Genomic DNA, 18,954 nt, shown 5'->3' with positions numbered 1-18,954 from the left:
CAGTGGGTGCTGCCCTCGGGAGGGGGTTCCCTCGGAGGGTGGCTGAGACCGCCGAGCTTCCTCGACTCGGGGGGAGAAATAGGAGGGGGGAGAAGGAGATGGAAAGGAAGAAGTGGTTAAATCTGAAAGTAAGTATAAAAAGTTACTAAAAAGAGGTGAGAGCAGCCTGGACTCCAGAGTGCTTAAAAATAAGATGGGAAATACCGTGGTTAAATTTTGATGAATTGGATCTAGGGGAAACAGTAGAAGGAATGAGAAGGATAGCGAGGTAAGAAATCGGCAAGGTATTCATCAGCTGATTTTAATTTAATTCTGTTTCTTTTCCTTTTGCACTATGTCAGTGACCTTTCCACCTTTAGAGTTTATGGTTTATTTCTGCTTGCGCATTCATGTTTTCAAGCTGTTAGGTTATTTTGTGAAGCTGTTTTTCTTTATCACCTGGCAGTTTTGTCTAAGGGTCTTTGGTGAGGAGCTTTGTGTCATCATCTGAATCTTCACGATTCATGTGGTCATTGATACCTTCAGAGAGCTCCATTTGATCTGAAGGGTTTTCATTTGCAGGGGTGACAATAAATCCACAATATGAATGTATTTGTAATTCCAACATCTTGCTGTTTGCCAACAGTCTTCTTACCTGAGAATGATTCTAGTTTTCCTATTGTTTTTTTACGTGGTAATTATTTTGTCTTTAATGAATCACAGCTAGTAGGCAGCGTTCTCAGTGGACTTCACCTGCTTCATCTGTACCTGTTGGTGTCAGATCGTGGTTTACTACTTAGCACAAACACTTTTATTAAAGTTTTGCACGCATGAGTGAAAGTGGGCAAAGATGGAAATAAGAGTTAAGAAAGAAAGTGGTCGTAGATCCAAATGCATCACTTGACATTCTGCAAGAAATCAAATTGGCCTATTTTTAAAATGGCTTTAGGCTTTTTAGAAAAAAGGTTTTGGAATTTTGCACTGCTGGTTATTTTAAATTAGTATTGTCATTTACTGACTCAAGCTGGTAAGCTATGACGCTAGTTCTAACCCATGAGGTATTTTTCATGGTGAATTTACAGTAAAATTTTTGTTACAGCTCAAAGTAATATATTTGTAACTTTGAATTAAAATTGCTTCTTTTGCTAGGCAAGCTTCAGTTGTTCTCCCCATTTACCCTTTGTTTAGCTTTTTTTTTCCTCTGAACTGCTGACAGGCCTCACCCTTACCCAAAGCACTTGTATAGATCAAAACAACTTTTCGAAATATATTGAAATTAGAACCTAATTTTATTTTTTTTTTTTTTTTCCCCAACACTAATTGTGAGGAAGGTCTGTTTATGGAAAATGCTTTGGGGAGTGTTTGTATAATGTGTTTTTTGAGCTTAAAACTGTTTTGGAATTGAGAAACGTTGTTGGAGCTTGCAAGTTCCCGAGGCCACAGTGTCACTTTGTGACTCTGGGAAGCTGGAACATTCAAATATAAATGTTTTTAGCACTCTCCTTTGTAAAAGATACACACAGTTCAAATTAATGGCATGAGAATAGTTTTCTTTCTGGTACTTAAGGAGTTCTCCCTTCCTGCAAAGTAAGGCGTGCGTGTCTTGGTTTCCCTTGCAGGCAGTGGTGGCTGCTGGTTTCTGTGGGTGCTTTTTGATGGGGAGGCCAGCAGTGTGTGGGAGCAGGGGTTGTAGAAAGGGTCTGTTGCAAAGCAGAGGTAGATAGACATGTGCCTGTTTTCTCTGACAGCTTCCTGCTGTTTGCATGAGAGTGATTTTGGGAGACTGAATAGGATGCTCCATAAGTGGAAGGTGACATTCAGGCTGAGACTTGTCAAAGTGGTTCAGGCTGCCTATCAGCAGGAGCAAGAGGAGACATAATTTTTGGGCGCTGAGAATTCTCTCAGGTAGCTGATGAGGGGAGACAGGGTAGTCGAATCACTTGCTGCTCACGGGTGAGAAGCTGGGAGCAAAGGAAGGGATAAACTGTCTCACATTCCCTGAGACTCATACTATTGAATGTTCCTACGGGCAGGAAACTGGGTGCATCAAGAAGGTGTGGACTTTCATGCTTCAGCTGGTGGGATGTATGGGCACCATCAGCACCCATAGGAAGAGTTAGATGATAGCATTTAGCCAGGAGCATGAGGCCAGTAGAATATGCCTCATTGAACTCTTCGGGTCATTAGAACATAAAACAAAATTTTCAGCTGGGTTAAGTCCCTCCAAGAGGAAGGAAATGCAACAGAATCCTTTGACTGAAAATTGTGATTGCACAGGAGAGTCAGTGATTTGAGAACTTTCTGCATTAATGGAAATAAGTATTAGAAACAGATTCCCTGTAATATTTTCTAGGCAACAGTAAGTATTCCTGTTACTCTGTTTTTTTGTTAGGTAATGAAAAACACAGTATTCAGGTTGCTTCTCAACAAGAAGATGGTGAACCTACACTACAGGACATGGCTGTCCTTATTGAACAAGTCACTGGAGTTCCAGTTCCTTTTCAGAAACTGATATACAAAGGTAAATCTGTCACTGTCTCTTCTAGATGCTATCTTTCATCTTAGTCATTTTCAGACTATGTTTTGAATGTATAAAAAAGCCATTCCTATGTCACTAATTATATTTTAACATATTTTTTTTCCTTTTTATTTTCCATTTAGGGAAGTCTCTGAAAGAATTGGAACAGCCGTTGTCAGCACTTGGTGTTAAAAACGGTTGCAAAGTCATGTTGATTGGAAAAAGGGTAAGTGTAGCCTTTGGACTTTTTTTTCCCTTAAATTACTGTCGTTTCACAGCACAGCATGGTTGATCACAGCACGGCCGAGGTTGGAAGGGACCTCCTGAGATCATCTAGTCCAACCTGCCTGCTCGAGCAGCCTCAGTCAGAGCAGGCTGCTCAGGACTGTGTCCAGTCAGGTTTGGTGTGTCTCTGAGGCTGGAGGTCTCTGGCAGTGACTGAGGTACTGAACACAAAAATGGATTGTGGCATATACCTCATCTTGGATGTTTACCCACAAAGCTGAGATCAGTCTGGTGTTGTACTGCAAGTAAATGCAGTTTGTACATTTCTCAAATGACATTATTGACTGACTCCTGCCTTATATTATTGACAAAATTCTGCTTAATCTGTGGCTTGTCAGTGCTCCTGCACCTTCTGTGCACTGATGACCTTATCTTATTTTTCTAGTTTAGAAACAAAAATAAAAGCTGTGGCTACTGAGTCTGCTGGGTTGTTTCTTGTGAAATGACTTGTGGCTGGCTTTGCCAAGTAGAGGACAAGGTAATATCATGTGATATAAATGTTACCTCTTTTGTAAAGATGCTAAGCTAACAAAAAAGTTTGCACTCTTCCTTTTACCCTTCAAATTAATCTCACTTAATGTTTTTATGTATGTTGCCACTTTGACTATATTTGTGATTAGGCGCTGGAGGAATCGTATTTGATAGATATGAAAATAGATATGAAAATATGGAAAGAATAAGCACTGTGTAGTATGTATTTTACATCAGCAGAATCCTTTATGTCTGTGTAACCACTGTTGCTGCTTTTTAGCTACATAGTGTCTCTATTTGTTCCATAGTTGTGAATGTTGTACTTTTGAATATGCAGAATAGTCCAGAAGAAGAGGCTGAATTAAAGAAGTTAAAAGATTTGGAGAAGTCAGTGGAACAAATAGCTAATAAGTTAGAGGATGTTAATAAGGAGTTCACAAGTATCCAGAAGGTATGTCGTCTTTCTATCATTTTATATCTTTGCAAACTGGTTTTGTAGGTATATATCTTTTTTAAAAATACACTGTTTAAAGGCTTTGAGTAGTCAGTAGTAGGCTGCCCCTCCTGACTCTCCAGGGGCGTGTAAAATTCTTACTGAATTTCAAACCCCATTTATGAGTTTTCAAAATAAGAGTCATGGCACTGTTTGGAGAAAGGTAAATGTTATTGCATATTGGATAAATTATATTCTTTAGATCTGGAAAAACACAGAGTTCTCTCAAAGTCTAAAGGAGAATGTCTGTTACTTGTTTAAACATTTAAGGAAGCCTAGAAGATGTTACGTTTAGTGTTTCAAGGATGGACAGAATGCAGCTGGAGACTGGAGTCCCTGTCATACTTGAAACTAGAGAAATAGTAAAAGACGTTTTCTGCTCTGTTTTGATTTTCTACAAGGAGCATTCTGCAGGATATGGAATACTTCTTTCTTCTCTCTTTTTCATCCTCAGGGATTTTTAGCAAAGGATCTCCAAGCAGAAGCACTAAAGCAGCTGGACAAGAGGATAAAAGGAACTGCAGAGCAGTTCATGAAGATCCTGGAACAGATTGATGCCATTGTAAGTAAATAACCACAGAAGAGGTTCAAATCCCAACAGAAACTTACAGCTGAGAATATATCTTTCTTGTAATTTATTTGATATTTTAATATGCTAAAAAAAGTTATTCTGACTTTGAAAATTAGTTAATTGGTTTGCTCATTTTTTCTTTAATATCCAGCTCTTGCCCCTGTATGTCTCCAAAAGACTACTTGGCAGCATCTCTTTCTAAATGGTGATATTAATGCTTGTGTATGCATCCCCATTCTACAGGAGAGCTTAATTTGGGGCAGCAGCCTGTTAAGATTACATGAAATGGGTATCATTCACTCAAAAAAAAGTTTTACCCTTTTTAGTTTGTCTTGGCAAACTTCCATGTTAAACTTCGTGATAACAGTAAAGGTCTGGAAAAAAAAACAAACAGAAGCACTCTGTATTCTGTATCATAGGAACAAGGAGCTCGTGAAGATGAAAGAATTTTCTGGTCAGTCATGTGCGGACTGACAGTACTTTTATTTGAGATGCCTGCGTATTGAGGACTGAATTCTTTCTGGGGCATATCTAAGTGCTTCACAGTCATTAATGGATCATAACCTGACAGCATATTTCTGGAGTATAATGTATCTCTTCCTGCATCATGCAGTAGCTGAGGCCTGGGTGAGAATAAGAGACTTGTGGAGAGCTAAAGAGAGGATTGTGTTATTTCCTTATTCTGTTCCCCTGTCTGCTGATCATTCTCTGTAAACTCCATTGTATAATTACGTTGCATGTCAGGATCATAATCCCCTGCTCTGAAGGAAGAACACTGCGTCTCTCAGGTCGTCTTTGGACCTGCTGCTTTGTACACTGGCCCTTCATGGGATTGTTTCAGAAAGATTCCATGCACATGCCTGTGACTGGTGAACTGACAGACATTTTGAAAAAGTTCAGCAGCAGACTGAATCAAGCAATAATTTGAACTGGCCATCACCAAATACTAAACGATATGGATGTGTTCCTAGGAACGGTGGGGAGCTCATTAATTATTTCGTCATTTCATATGTGCACCTTTAATGGTAAACTAGCCTTTGCTGTTTCTAATAACCCACAGTTCTTAAATACCTTTTAAAAATCATAATATGCTAAGTATTCTAAAGTCTTCAAATTTTCTTTACTTTTCTGTTTCATATAGAGGAAAATATTTTGCTGACAGTTCTTCAGTGCTGTTAGACGTATAGATTTTACGTAGCTGTTTCCCTGTTTGAAGTGGCAGATTTACTGCGTGTTACAGAAAGAGCAATAAGATTACAACTGTTTCAAATGGATGGGGTTAAAGCTTATTTCTGATCCCTTGAATTTCTGATACTAAGCCCTACTTAGAAAAAAATCAGTGCTTGCATGCTGGTATACGGTTCTGGAACCCAGCCTGCAGCCTAGAACCTAATTTTAATTGAAGGCTAAAAAAAGCCCTTTCATTGCTTCCTAATTAATCTAAACTTAATTTCCCAAGTTTGCTTTTGATTCTGATACTTTTTTTGCGTGGCTTAAACAGAGAGCATGCTATTATCTGTCTCCTTATCCAAAATAGTCTTAAATAGTACTGGGCAAGGGACTTTCAGGTTTAGTACAGGATTTTAGAATACTTTTAATCTAGTGATTCATATTTACATTGGGGAAATAATGGAATTTTTTGTGCCTCAGTCTTGTTTTTTTGTGAAAGTGGAGCAGCCAGAGCTAAAACTAATTATATATATTTTAGTATTTGTAATAGCTGTTTGTTACGTTGTTGTGTAAGAGCCTATGACATGGACAAACCTCAACTTTTTGAAGCAAGAAATAAGTAGGAGTTTTTATTACCAGTGAGTGAAGTTACCTTACACATAACGAAGTCCATATTTGTTTGTTTTTTAATATACAAAGAAGGCTGTGGGTTTTGTCTTGAAAATTATGGAACATCTGTGAAACCCTGCAGATGAGGTATGTGTAGTTGGTGGAATCTTTACATAAAGTGTAGCTGTTCAGTGTACTGATACTACAGCAGATCAGATCAGCAGCCCACCAATTTCCTGGGCTGTTACTCAGCTATACTGTAGCTGTGCAATACACAGAGGTAGCAACACAGAATGGTAATGAAGTATGTGTAGGAACAGTAAATTGGTTGCACTGAAGGGAAAAAATGGTAAATAGAAATGCAGAAAAAAGCTTAAAGCTCCTAGAAAGTGTTTTATCTGTATTTTATCTCAGAATGGGTTTATTCAGTATCTAGCATCATTTTTGTCAGCCAAGTAAAAAGCAAGTTCTGACAAATCTTTTAAATGCTGTTGACCGTGTAGATGTGCTATTGATTAAATCAACAGCATATTAAAAAACAGGTAAGGGGGAAAAAAGTGCTGGAGCTGATTTCTGATAAGACAAAAGAGATACATTGTGGAAGTGAAACATATCAGCAAGCTCACACTGTAAATGTTCTGGTTTGTTTCTTTAGCAGAACTGTGAAAACTCTTTAAAGTATCTCAGCTGTCATACATTGATTCAACCTCATCTAGCTTGATACAAAAAGAGATGTGGACGGTTACTGTCCTGGTTCCATGTAAAAAGGGGTTCAGGGCAGGACCCACACGGAATAGAACTATGTACTCGCCTCTCCCCCCCCCGAGAGAGAGAGAGAGACACTTTTGAAAAAAAAAATGAAGTATATTGTTTAACAAGGAACAGAAAACGAAAAAGGGAGGTAAGGAAAATAATATATACAAAGATTAGGGGAAAAATACAAAAAATAAAATATACAAAACCCTCAGAAATGGTTCCAAAGTCCCACGGAGTGAAAGGAGAACTTTCCTCTCCGAGCTCCAAGGCAGGAGTGAAACAAGAAACCACTCCCTGCCTCTTATCGGAGTGTGTGTGGGAAGGGGAGGGAATACAATGGTTTCACCCCCACCCGGGGTCCTCCCAGTTGCTGGAAGGTCACACCCCCATTCCAAGCCTCAAACCACAACAGTTACAGAGAGCTAAGGGTGAGGAAGCCTGCATGTTGTTTTCTATCTATTCTAGGGGTATTACCCTCTTACTGTTTTCAGACAAGCTCATTAATTAGAGGAGCTGAGTTTGAAGTAATACTCATTTTTACTAGACTCCGGGTGTTCAGCAAAAATTAATTTAAAAGTAGTTATTTAGGAAGTGTAGAAATAGATTGTTAGTTGTACAGTACTGGGGTGAGAGAGGAAAACATACAGGGTTGTCCCTGCCAGAGGTGGGAGAGTCCTGAAGGGATGCTTTTGGGTAGAGTAGCTGTAACTTACACACTGTAACGCCAGATGTGTTTTAGTAGCTACTGCTTTCACAGCAGGGAGGGTGGGAGCATCTTTTTATGAGTCAATTTTTGGATGCTGTGAGAGCCAGACATTCCCATAAGCCACAGATCTTTGAAGTTTTCTTCAAGAGGATTACAAATTGAGTGTTGTTCAACGGTTGAAGATTTTTATGTGCATCACTAGAAATGCCATTTATTACAGCAGTTAAAACATCTGGTCCAGGAGTGAGAAGTTAAAGTACACTACTTACTATGAATCTCAGTGAGTAGAACACAATCTTTGACTTGATCAACTAGCATTTTTTTTAAGTAACTGAAAGGCGCTTTCAAGGAAACAAAATGAAATCTTTTTCTGAGATCAGCTGGAAAATTTAAATCCACAGTCATGATGCTATGTACTTCTGCTCTAATTTACATGAGGACAGTCACCAATATTGCAGTCTGAGAGATTACTTTGTTCTCCTGATGATTTCTTATTAAATGGCAGCTTTGATTTCTAGAAAGGCAATATTGCAGAGAAACAATTGTCTTCTGAAATACCAGTCACTGATTTTGTTTACTTAAATGCACAAGAAAATCATCTATTATTTTGCATGTATCAGTACTGAGGACACTGATAAAATTACTGACTCATAATTATGTTCTGGTGGCCCATCCTCACTTCTTGAGGTGTTTTTTCTTTTTGTTAGCATTCCTTTGTAAAACTTACTGAAGTTACTGCACTGTTCTGATGAAGCTTTTATCACTGCCTCGTTGTCCCTGCTATACGTGTCGTCAGGTAAATCAATGCCAAATTAACATTTCAAGGGTTAAAAGAAAGAGGTATTCTGGGGAGAAAAAAAAAAAAACAAACATTATCGTGCCTGTAACAAACATTTCCCAAGGTTCTGGAAGTTTTGACACTCATAGTAAGATGAGAACTTATTACTAAACCTTTGAATTTATATGGATAAAGAAACGTTTGATAAGCATTTCTTACTATAATTCTTGAATCTGTTGGCATGAACCATAAATATAAAATGAAAGATTTGTGGAAAGATTTTTGTGAAGCACAAGGAGTGTGAAAATACTGTCATGCCTCAGTGAGGGTAGAACACTTTGTTACCATTTCTGCTTTTTGAAAACCCTCTGGCTAATGATGCCATTTAATAGCCACTTTTAAAGAAGCTGCTCAGATTACTGCTTAGATAAAAAAGATTAAATGTCAACATAATGTGCTTAGCCAATTTACCAATTCATTTAATAATACATTTTTTAGAAGCAAAGGGCTGCTAGTCAGTAAAAATTACACACTAAAATACTATAAGTGGCTTTGGATTTCTAAAAGAAACTAATGAAGAAGCTTCTTGCTAGATGCATGGAGTGTCAACACAAACTCATTTTTTGCAACTGATTAGTATTGGTGTCACGTGTACCAGAGTGATTATTATTTTTTTTAAAAACAATTTTTTTTAAAAAAGTAGACAAATGTTTCTAGCTGTTATTGCTAGTGATGGCTAGTGCAGGAAATTGCCTTTTTTAAGCACAGTATCCCTTTAGATTCTGATAACAGTCACAAATAATAGATGTGACTAGTATTTGCTTTGTTTGTTAACTGTCTACACTTCTATAAAGCAGATTCAGGCATCTGATATTACCCACTTGGGTCTACGGTCTGGGAAATGAGAAATAGCCAAAGGGGAGAACAAAGATGTCAGGGTAACACTAAGCATAAAATTCACTACAGGAAACACTTCCAAAACAAATGGAACTTGAGCAGAGCTGAAGGCGATATCCTGTGGCAAAGGGAGGTGGTATTATAGGTGATCAGCTGGGAAAGGGGGAAGATATGAGGAAAGAGGCTGTGTTTTGTAAGCAGCAATGCTCAGGAGAGAAGGATGCTGGGTTTGTGACTAAAAAAGCACTAAAGAATAGAGAGGATCTAGAGGTAGGAAGATGCACACACTGTGTGAATTGGTTTCAAGGATTTCTTGTATAAAGCATAAGTGATATGTATACAGAAAATGAGTTTTTGAGAATGTAATGTGTATGAGTCTGCAGGGTGAGAGCTCTCAAATATACCTGGTTAAGCAGCTCTGAATTTGGGGGTGAGAGGTGGGGGATAGCCCCTGGTAACAGGGACTCAGGCTGTGTTTCTGGGTGCATGGGGGAGAGTAAAGAACCTGTGCTTAGGAGTTCTACAGAAGTTGCTGGGGTGAAGCCAGCGGGGCAATCACTTTTGAAAGTATAAGACCATATAGACCAAGGACTGTGAGACTTGAGCAAGGTTTTGTCACGGAGAAAGTGCAATGCAAAGAGGAGACCTGCTACAAAAGTAAGAATGTGCTGTGCAGTAGAAAGCCATATACTAACCCAATCTACTGCTCTGCCAGCAATGCTAGCACCAAAATGTAGATTTGGCCAGAGTTTTGCATAAGCACTGTCTAGGCTTGAGCTACTCCTTTAATTAAATATGGAAATGTTATTGTGACTTAAGGTTTATTGCCAGCTTCACCTGTTAAACCCTGAATAGTTGGACGATGTATTCCTGGAGAGGAGACGTGAGCTGACTAAGGTAAAACAGAGAGACTGTGAGATTTAATTTGATGTTAAGATCTGTAAACTTTACTGATTTGAATGCAAGCCACCTTTTAAGCAGCCTGATAAGTTAGTACATTTAGATCTTCCAATCCCATGTCCATGCCAAGGGGACTGCAGGGTGTGATTTTAAAAATACCGAAGAGCTATGAGCATGTGCAAGCAAACGTAGGGGTCTGCATGCACAGATGCAGTTAAAAAGAACAGTTTTGAAAAATGTTGTCAAGAATAGAAGTAGTTGGAATGTTGTCTTTATGCTCAGATTTCAAAGTTTCCTCCAGTTGCCACTGTTTTAGAAGCAGACTTTGTGTGGTAGTAACTGCAGCTGGAGTTCCCTGTCTGCTATTGAAAGTTAACTTAGGCCTGTTCTGATGATAGAAAATTGTTAATATGCTATTTCGGATTGGTAGGAATGCTTGCATAGGCCAGAATCTCTTTGAGAAAATAGAACCTGAAATAAGTACTCAGCAAAGGGGAATAGACAATGCAACTTAACTAGTACATAAATTCATTGTTAATTTGATTATTAAGAAATTCCAAGTCATGGAAAGCTTCAAGGCATAGCAGTTTTTCTGTTGAGAACCAGCCATTAATAATTAGGCCTAACTGATATTTGTTCTTTCAGGCTGTTCCATCTATGGAGTCAAAATAGTACAAGCCAAATACACTCTTTATGTTAAATGTTTCTTGTCATATTTTATTAAGTTTAAAAAGTGAATTGCATTATTAAAAAACAAGGGGAAAATAGGAATGTTTTCTCATGTGGGTACAAGTTCCTATGTCTAGGATCCCTTAGATTAGTTCATATAATTTTAGAGTATTTCTCTTTAACTCCTTTTCCCTTTGACTCTATAAATACCCTGAACGTTGGCTTTTTTATTCATGAACTAGAACTGGTGTTCGAAGAGAATTCACCCCCAGATTTAAACTGACTTCTCAATTGCTTTGTCATGTCTTTGGAGCATTCGGTTTCTGACAGAAAAGCATGTAATGCCATCTTTTCAGAGTATCCTTCTTACTGGGAGCAGACATGCAGGTTTAGCATGCTACAGCAAGCTAGGGCTTATTGCAGTATATGGTACTGGATGATAGACTTCGTAAAGAGAAAAGTAGCTTCCAAAATGAAGACTTTAAAAATGCAATGCTTTGGAAAATGGACTCATGCCACCTAGTAAAAAAGAGGCTTCATTTCATGCAGACCATTGTTGGAAAGGTAATAACAGCTTCTGAACCTGTCCTGTCCTGTGCTGTGCTGTAAATCCCAGGAAGTAAGGTGACAGTACGTAAACGAACGAGCCACTAGTGCAGAACAGGCTCCTGTAGGACACTTTACATTGTGCACCACAGATTCCTGGCAGTAACCTGGTAACTTACTTTCAAAGCTACTTCTCATCCTCTTTCTCACAAAACCAGAGAATTTGGAAATGATAGGTAGGTGATGAAATGCATCTTAGGACAATCTGAAGAGTTTTTGGTAAGAAGAGGATTAACATTCAGTTAGGAAAAAACCCAAACCCCACAACTTAGTTTTTAGACATTTTTATTCCTGTTTGCAAGGTAGTACTGCACTAGTTTGCATTTTGAAAAGTATCTCCCTTAATCTACATACTGACCTGTCTTGTGTCTAAGATGCTGGTAATCATTTTTCAATGTGAAAGGAAATATGTTCAGCTTGTGGTTCTGTTTCATGATGTAGAGTCTGACATAAAAGCTCTTTGCAAGGGAAATACCTGTTCTGATCTCAAAGAGAAGTGTTAAAAGTTTTTGTCAGTTTTATCTAGCTTACCAGTGCTGCTGTTTGGGAAAACTGGTACCGGAACAAGAGAAATGGAAGGTGGAATTACAGGAACAGATTCCTTCCAAGAGCAAACTAACAAAATAAAGGAAAAAAAAAAATGACCCTGTGAGAGAAGTGTAGTAGTTATTCCCACTTCCAACTTCCATACTCTCCTAGGAGACAAGAAGCAGCATTGTGTATTCCTTCTTCCAGCTAAGTGGAGGATGAGGGGGATTTAAAATCTGAAGTTTATGCAGCATCACAGAATCCAGAATGGTAGGGGGTGGAAGGGACGGCTGGAGATCATACGTGAACATGATGCAGTTTGAATTAGGTGAGAAGCTGTCAGCATGTGACACGTCAGGGCTGTTTTTTCCTCGAGTCGACTGCAGAACTCAGCTGTGCAGGTTAACCAGGCTGGCAGTGCCTGAGTTACTGGTGGTGCGTGCTGACTGTGGCCAGTGATTGAGCTAATGTCTCCAGAAGAAATTGATCAGTCTTACAGTCTCTGAAAAATACAGCAGTTGAAGCTCAGTGCAACAGTTAACATACGCCACAACAGACAAACCCAGCCTGTTGCTGTGTGTTACTGAATGACCGTGCTAGGCCAGTTCTCTGCAATGGGCATGCTGCACCCCTGAGTTCTGGAATTTATGACTTCTTGAGTTTATGACTTTTTCTTTCAAATTCGTTCTTGTGTAATCATCCTCGCTGGCAGGCATGGCATTTTCAGGATGCCTGTTCAGAAGATTCTTTGATACATTGAATTTTTGCTGTAAGATTAATACATTAATTTCAATATTAAGCTGCATCAGCTTGTTTGTTTATTTTACTGCAGAATCTGCCAGAGAATTTCAGTGATTGCAAACTGAAAAAGAAGGGGTTGGTAAAAAGGGTTCAGGTGAGTTCACTGTGCGGTTGTTGATTTTCTTGGTTTTTTTTGTTTTTTCCATTAATGCTGGGCACTTGTATAACAAGAGTGTGAAAATGAGCACTGTTTAGAGTTTAGATATTTTTTCAGTGTTTCTTCTTAGATTAGTATTTCTTATGACCTCCCTTTGAGAGATATTTAATAGCTTTATAAAAAAGCATACAAGAATACAGATTTTCATCGTTCATACTGTTTTCAGGTAATGTCCGTAACTTACATTAGTAGTCAGACTTCTGGCTGCCTGATGATGTAAAGTAATCTGATAACTTGTGAAGAGAACAGGATCATTCCTCCTTTTTTGTGTCTTGGCGGGCTGGAGTAATGAGTGAGATCTGAGCACAAGGATGCAGTGAGCTGTAGCTCCTGCTGGACCTTGCTAGAGGTGTTCATTGGAAAATTTAGCTTCTGTTGCAATGCAGCAACTTCCTATGGATAGTAAGTCTCTAAAAAGGAATCTGTACACAAGAACATCTGTACACAAAAGCAGCTGTCCTAGGGCTCGTGTTTTTTGGTTGCTTTGCCATTGTATAATGTTCATAAATTCCTAGGCATTGTTTCCTTTAGGCTGTGAGCTGAAGGTTTGTAATCAATATTGGAATTTGTCCTCCCCTCCTCAAGTCAAACTTCCATAAATTTGTGGTAATGCTACCACACTACTGGTTCTATTTGTATTATGTGCGGTTCACTCACAGGTTAGACTCCTGAAAATTGTGAAAGTACCTTGCATTCATACGTGGAGCTGAAAGGTTTTTTGTCTTGTACTGTGACCGTATGAAATACTTTCCATTAATATTTTTCAATTTTTTTTGTAAATAGCTATTTTAGAGCAAGCCCTACCAAAAAGTACTTGATAGTAGGAATGGTTTTTGTTATAGCTTTAAGGACAAAGCGCTTTGTACTGGGTTTCAGAGGTAAGTTCAGATAATGCAAACTGAAAGGGAGATGGTTGCTGTCATAGTTAGGTTCTGTGGGGCTCAGAACATGCTCTTGATTCCATGTGCCTAACCAAAGCAGCAAACCTTTGCAGTAGATAAACCTCGTGGGAAGCTACTAGAGCTCCACTCTTGGATGAAGTTGTTGCAGAAACAACTGGGGCTTTGTATAAGAGCAGCTGCTAAAGCATAAAACATACTGTTGAGCAGAGATCAGAATTATTGATGTGCTTTTATAGACAGAGTGTTCTGCAACTGGGAGTTTTGAACCCTTTGAGGACTGCAGAGGAATCTAAGGGGTTTCAGACCAGAGCAGTCAACAACAATTTGTTTTTCCAGAGCAAGAAAAGGATGGCAAGTTACGCACACTACTTCTAAGTATTCATGAAAGCAAGGAGAGCCTATTAACAGCCTTCTGTTGCTGGCAATCAGGTATCTTCCAGAATGGGGAGACAGATATAAAACACTTGCAACCAGCAGCTGCAGTTGTTACCACCTTGACTTTTTCATTCCTCAGGTCCTTACAGAAGTGAGTTGGTGCCAGCTCAAAGGACTGGTTGAAGCCAGATGATTCAGAACAGCATAATAGTTCAGAAATGTTCACTTGGCACAAGTTTGCTGCTTTAGGGGGAATGAAGTTTCTTAATGTCATTTTAATGTAAATAACATTAAATAGATCATTTGACTGTTAAAGTCCAGTATAGATATAGCAAACTGCATGCAAGACCTGAATAGATAGTGGGAGAGTGTGTTCAGAAACTACTGTATACTCACATACACTGGAGAAGAACAGAATTTACTTGCGTAGCGTGCTGATGCAGTGTGCTGTGTGCAGCACAAGCAGTGATTAGTGGCTGCTGGCTCTTAATTGCTGTGTGTGTGCTGCTGTACTTTTAAGAACTCATGGGCAGGTTCTAAGGAAGCTCAAGGTGCTGTGGACCGCCCTTTTCAGAATGTAGTCCTCTCTCTTTTGAGGCATACCAGCTACCTACTGATAAAGATTTGGGTTCATGGTCCCCTGTAGTCCTGAGAAATACAAGAGGCCTTGGTTTAACGAAAGCTCATTTTAGATTTGACAGAGCAGGTTTGTCAATCCCACCCTTGGCTACAGAAGTGTGTGTTTTAGAAAGGAATTTAGGTCATGTTCCAAATGACTTGTCTGAACCTTTATGATCCTTACTGTGGTTTATGAACTTTGGATCACCTCAGAATACTTCCGCAGCAGGACTTGTGCAGATGGGCAGCCAGCCATGCTATTGCCTTATCAAAGATCATGTTTCTGTTGGATTCTGGGTAAAAAACTGAATAAGCTATTACCAAAACTGAACTGGAAGGCAGTTGTTGAGTTGGTTTCTTCAAATTCTTGATGGAAACTGCAGATTCTGTTCATAAGAAGCATCTACCATGGCTGTAATTACATTTCCAATAACACTTGTTTGTTTCTTATTCTCAGGTTTTTCTTGCCCAGTGTGATACGGTTGAAGGAAATATTGGTCAAGAAATAGATAAGCTGCAGTCAAAAAATTTGGCGCTGGCAGAATAAGGCATTGCCCTACGTAATTAGGAGACATAATTGCTCTATGAGCAAGAAGAAAAGTTTGCTCTTTGTTTTGGAGCACATATTCAGCTTTTTTTTTTTTTCCCAAAGCCCAGTCTGTTGGACTGGTACCAGTGAATAACTTCTTGCTGATTGTCTTGTTTGCCGCTTGGTTAGACCTATTATCCTGAAAAGCAAATCCTTCCTGAAGAATGGCAGAAATACTCTTTGTGGTGAATTATTATGTATCTTATGGATGAATGTTTAGTTAAGTAAGTTTTAAAGTTTGCAGTGATGGGCTATTTTGTCTGCTATGTCTTTGAATTTATTTACAGCTCAAATCAAAGAAGGTCTATAATCGTACAAGTGCCATAAGTTGCAATCGTAGGACTTCAGCTGGATGGAAAAAGGCAAACTGAGGTGACATCTGGCAAAGTTGAACATTATAGTAGACTGTTCAGAGCAATAAAAAAACCCAATGCATTTGTATCTACTTAATGTTTGTATGCATTTATAAAGATAAGAAAGCCTGACTATAAGGGAGTCATACCTATTTTAGCCTTAAATTGTCATAATAAATGGAATGTACTGTAACATGTATGGTACTTAATTTGGAGTGGTGCTTTAAGTTGTAACTGAACTCCTTGATACTGATGTATGTTTTTTACATAGATTTCTGATGTACTGTGGTTTTTTATAGATTATTCTTACTGTTTGTGTTCTGTCCTGAGTTATGGTGGGAAATGAAATGAGGTTACTTATGCTGCTCATATACCAAGGGTTCTGTTCAAGCAAGGTATAATTAAGGGGCTATTTTGAAATGGTTTTTTTACGCTTTATTTTTTCTGATTTCACTGAATTTATGATGTTGTATTTAATGGAAAATTGCAGTGATTGTTTCTAATTTGTAAAGGTAATTTTAATTGAATTTTTATAACATGTTACAAAGTGACACAACTTTATTTTAGCAATGCCATGCGTCTGAGGGTTATGACTGATTCTTGCAGTCAGATTTGTGCCATGCTTAGCCTTCTCTGTTAGGGGAAAAATAAGCTTTTGCAGGAGATAGTAGCTGTCAGCAGGTGCAGCCAACTTTGCAATTGTTGGTCAGAGCCCATAGCTGTAGTGGGAGTTGCTTCTTCGCTGATGCCTCTAGTTGGAAGGTCAGTAACATATGCAGTGGCTGGTGAAGTAGTGACTGGTAAGGAGCCTGTTTCTGCAGAGGGTAATAAAGCTCTTTCATCTCAAGTGACTCAGACTGAGGGTGTTTAGAAATGGCCCTTAGGTAGTGAGCCTTTATCTGTATGTGACTGTTCTAAGATTAGCTCTCCTTTCAAGATAAAAATAGGAAATGTGTGTAAAAAGATGATAATTGCTAATAAGTTATAAACCTTAAATAATACCTAAAGTATTATTATTATTAAAGTATTGTGTCTGAGGTTTGTACCTGGAGGAACATTTGTTCAGTGAAAAATGCCATTAATGAATGATGTGATAATCTGCTTTAGGAAGGGCCGCTTTTATTCTAAAAATGCCTTTTGACCATACCAAGATTGGAGTTGTCATATTTTTTACTGTTAACCAGTTTCTTCAAGATTTTATTTTTTCCATATGTAACTCTTCTCAGCATCTGTGGAGGGTTTTAAGGTCTAAACTCCCTGGAAGCTTGTCCATCATATTAGGAAATGGTATGTTTGGTAGGACTGGGTAGTTTTTCCTAGGCTACTAGTCTGGTCATGCTGCATTTTCCAAGCACTTTAAGGTTAGGAGGAAGAAGGGTTGCTTGTAGCCATTTTTGAGAAGCCCTATCTAGCTTGGTGCTGCTTCTGAACCAGATTCAGCTGACTTAAACCACCAGCAATACTGTTGTCTCATTCAGGGGATACAAAATCATTTGCTCACCTGTGACGTAAAAGATAGTCACCTTCTCAAATCTAAGTCCTCTAGCACATTGAACTTTCACAAGGATGTATGTGTAGTGAGCGAAGTATCCTCTTGTGCCTATGAAGAGAATTGGGAGCTGTGGTCATGGCTAGGATTGTGTCCATTTCTGCTGCTCCTTTGTATTTTTCTCTCAAGTGAGAACACCAAGGCTATAGGCAGACATTGTCTTCCCAGCACTTCTTCCCAGAAACTGCTGCTTCTTGAGATGTGCTTGTGTGAGTACATCCTGAGCATCTCTGAAAGCCAGGTGGATTAACTTTAAGGTGTTCCATAGATCTTTTGATAATCTGTTACTTTGAAGCAAAGAGAGTGATGATGAACCTCTCCTACCAGCACATCTGGATTCAGCAGAGGGTGGATGTCCTGAGCTGAAGTTACATTACAGTGGTAACTTCTGGTATCGGAGTCTTTGGTTTCTAGGACGAAAGTATGTATATGAAGACAGACTTTTGCAGTACCAATTTTTTTTTGTCTTCCAAATGTAAAAATGAGTTGATTCATTTTGCAAAATGGATGGTTGTATTTAGAGTTATCTAAGACCTTCTAGAGTGGTTTGACTTTTATACTTAGTTTTGCAAGAGGAGTCCTACACTTAACTTTTTCATAATAGCCTTAAATTTCCATAAAAGCAAACTTCTGTGCTTTTGAAAAGTGCATCAGACTACAATTGTGGAAGGGGAAGGAAGAAGATATTTTAAATATTCCTCAGAATCTGTAAAGCTAAACATAGATACCAATCAACCTTAAGCTATATTCTCATTAATTCTGTAGTCTAGATATTACTGTGATACTTAATGAACCATTTCCTCACCCTAGCCTTCTGCCCTGGTCATGTCAGAAGAGAAGTTACTCCTTTTTCTCTTAGTTGCACTTACCCGTCGTCTTCCTCCGGTTGCTGTGTTGCTCTGGCCGTGTTTACACACCTCAGATGTGCCATCTGGGCAAAATGTCTTACCACAAAATCTGTCTTTTATGAAAATGGAAATCGAATTATACAGTTTCTTGCCCCATTTTCTCCCCCAGCTCTATTAGGCTGGTGTGAGACGAACTGGACGTGATGTTCAGGGAGCGGCAAAGTCTGGAGCTGTGAGGGGGCCTGCTCCCGGGGAACAGCGTGAAATATGCTGCTTGTAGTCATGGCCTCTGTGGCCAGGTCCTTCTGAAGGTACTGTTGCTGTAAACCTGGAGTAAAGCTTTTTTGACTTAATGGCCACTCATGGTTTGGAGTGAAGTACTGACACCATGGAACTTGGGGCGAGATTATTTTTTAGTTAACTTATTTTATTGTACTATTGTAAATGGAGAGGTAAAAATAAAATATGGAAAGTTCTCTGCTGTCCTTGGTCATGATGCAGTTACTAAATGCTGCGGATGGGCTGTATTTCGGTGGGTAAAATGCCTGCTGCCGTCCGTCCTCCTGCGTGGGTGAGCGGGAAGCGCCTGGGGAGAGCAGGCGGCCACGGCAGGACCGAGCCTGGGACGCTGCCGGGTCTGGCAGCGGCAAAGACAAAAGCGCAAAGAAAAGCTGGGGGTGCTAGAAACGCTTTCCATAGTCGTGCTCTACACGGAGGGTTGCTGGGGATACGGGACGTCCTGTGGGGCTCTAGTCTTTTTGACTTCTTTGGGCCAGTCTGGGGGGCACTCTCCAGGGAATTTCTTCAGAGACGCGGCTCGCGAGTG

General features: G+C 39.2%; 1 protein-coding gene across 1 annotated transcript; it reads left to right on the top strand.

Moving 5' to 3' along the window:
* Positions 1–2,371: 2,371 nt before the first annotated feature.
* Positions 2,372–16,000, top strand: BAG1 (BCL2-associated athanogene; the record flags this gene model as incomplete). Its single annotated transcript, XM_008939888.1, has 6 exons — positions 2,372–2,500; positions 2,641–2,723; positions 3,591–3,704; positions 4,201–4,308; positions 12,769–12,831; positions 15,247–16,000. Coding segments are annotated over 6 exons (587 nt in total), but the record flags the coding sequence as incomplete, so codon positions are not given.
* Positions 16,001–18,954: the final 2,954 nt, after the last annotated feature.

Source organism: Merops nubicus, unplaced genomic scaffold (genome assembly GCF_000691845.1).
Source record: "Merops nubicus isolate BGI_N331 unplaced genomic scaffold, ASM69184v1 Scaffold53774, whole genome shotgun sequence".
NCBI lineage: Eukaryota > Metazoa > Chordata > Aves > Coraciiformes > Meropidae > Merops > Merops nubicus.
The sequence above is the reverse complement of the archived record's forward strand: the minus strand, read 5'-3'. Positions and strand labels throughout refer to the sequence as shown.